The following is a 2,206-nucleotide window of genomic DNA, read 5'->3' on the forward strand; positions in this document are numbered from 1 at the left end:
AAGTTTCGATCACGTTAAGAAATTGTTCAGCGATAGGCAAGTGAAGATTGTTCGTAATTTGGCAGTTTTAAAGGGAAGAGAGACCGAGAATATGTTAGCTTGGTGATGTGAAAGACGAATGGAATGGCAAGGACCCAAAGTCTACGGGGCGCGAAATAGCGCTGGATGTTGTAGTTTGTGTAAAAGGAACTGAATGCTGTTGGCGATGCTTCTTCTAAACTTAGCGAAAATTATGTTTTGACAGTGTAATTGCAGATCTAAGGGAAATATAAATTCTAAAAGCAAATTACAAAGGAGCTTTTTGTGACGAACAATGGAAAGCTTAATTCTATTCAATACGTTGGGGCTTTTGAGATGCTGCAGAAAACTTCGGATGCTGTGCAGAAGATCGCAAAAAGATCAAGCCTCACAGGTTGCGGAGAGTTTGTGATGAGTGAAAGGTTTACAGATGCTTAGGCTGCTGCAGCAATGCAAAATAATTTTGTGTCAAGGCAAAATGTTTAACCGAAGAATTGTATATTAACATATATTGCATGTAGCTAAAGAAAAAATAAACTTAGTGGAAAAGCTGCCAGCAAAATGAGAACATTTTTCCTGTTTATCGATGATATTTCGTTATTTCTGAAAACATTGCATATCCTGGCAGAAAAGTAGGCTACGACCAGTATAACAGCTGACAAAATATCATGCACCAACAAATGTGACGGTCAAAGTTTTTGTTTGGGGTATGAGAGTGTGGACAGAATTTGACCCATTTATGAATTAGCGAAACTGAAGAATAGGAAATGATTATATCAAACTGTTGTTAAAAGACAACCTTAGGAACAAGAGTTGTTGAGAACTGTTTACGAAAAAAATGTTAAACTAATCAAGCAAGCCTTGACAATAAATGCTGAAGCACATGCGGCACTCCCTAGGTAACGCAACTTACGAAGGATTAGCATAGTTATGGACTGAAGGACCGCTACCTTGAATAAAATAATGAAGAGTGGGATTACAAGATGCTTACATAAAACCTACCTATTTCATATATATATATATATATATATATATATATATATATATATATATATATATATATATATATATATATATATATATAGTTCTATATATAGTTCTGTATGTGTTTGTGTGCTTTTAATCAGAACTACTTACCTGAGCCGACCATAAGGAAAGCATCCACACAGATATAAATAAAAATGTCTCCATAACTCGCGAGAAAAACATTTTTATCTGCCACCTGACGTCACCACAGGTGATTTCACTTCTTTGGGAAGACTGTGGTTGATATGCCTGTGCCACGAGTGGCTGTCAAAACAAGAGTGAATCAGACGACAGGGCAGTGAGATTTGGCCTGTTCCTCCAAACTCCGTTCTTCCGGTGAGGACCATTCTTCTTCTGCGGTACTTTCACATTTACTGTTGCTTCACTTCCGTCGACTGTTCAAACCAACGGGCCATTGTCTTAAAGTAGAGAATATTTTCTCCCGGTTATCCGATAACACCCTATAATAAATTCATCTTTCTGGAACAAAGATAAACAAAAAAAAGTTAGCGCTGGAATTCGAGAAATGGTCCACGCCGTATTTTTTGTCAAAACGTAAACCTGGGAGTTCTAATAACACTTCTTCAAGCTAAGGCTTCGGGAAGAGTGGTACTTGCCATTTTGGAAATAAGGAAACTGCACAACTGAACAATTTTCCAAATCTAGGAATATTCTATAAACTATAGTTATTATTAGCAGTAATTCATAAAATCATATTGTTGTGGAACAAGAGGAAAACACATTAACTTGCCAGCCAAGCTCGCGCAGAATAGAATAGTCAGATATAATAAACGAAAAGAACAAAAATCAGGAAGAAATAAATAAAACTTAAAAGGGAAAAGTGACTATGTTTTTAATGTACCGTATATAATGGAAAATGATAATATATATATATATATATATATATATATATATATATATATATATATATATATATATATATATATATATATATTATATATTATATATATATATATATATATATATATATATATATATATATATATATAATCGAAGAAATAACAAAAAGTAGATGAATATACAAAGTAAAGTGGGTTTGAGAGTTCCCTCAGACAAAAATACACAAATTTGAAAGTGTGAAAGCAGCTACAACTACACCAATATCGTATGTCCCCGAATATTACATAGGGCTGGGGTTTTG

The 2,206-nt window shown here is 34.1% G+C and overlaps 1 protein-coding gene across 1 annotated transcript in view; it reads right to left on the reverse strand.

Annotated features, from left to right (window-relative positions):
• LOC136842992 (uncharacterized) overlaps positions 1 to 1,488 on the reverse strand; it is a 6,978-nt gene extending 5,490 nt beyond the window's left edge. Inside the window, exon 1 of the mRNA XM_067110987.1 lies at positions 1,156 to 1,488. Coding sequence (XP_066967088.1) covers positions 1,156 to 1,227 — 72 coding nt within the window. The 5' untranslated portion in view covers positions 1,228 to 1,488. The remainder of the gene's footprint in view (positions 1 to 1,155) is intronic.
• Positions 1,489 to 2,206: the final 718 nt, after the last annotated feature.

Source organism: Macrobrachium rosenbergii, chromosome 10 (genome assembly GCF_040412425.1).
Source record: "Macrobrachium rosenbergii isolate ZJJX-2024 chromosome 10, ASM4041242v1, whole genome shotgun sequence".
Classification (NCBI taxonomy): Eukaryota; Metazoa; Arthropoda; class Malacostraca; order Decapoda; family Palaemonidae; genus Macrobrachium; species Macrobrachium rosenbergii.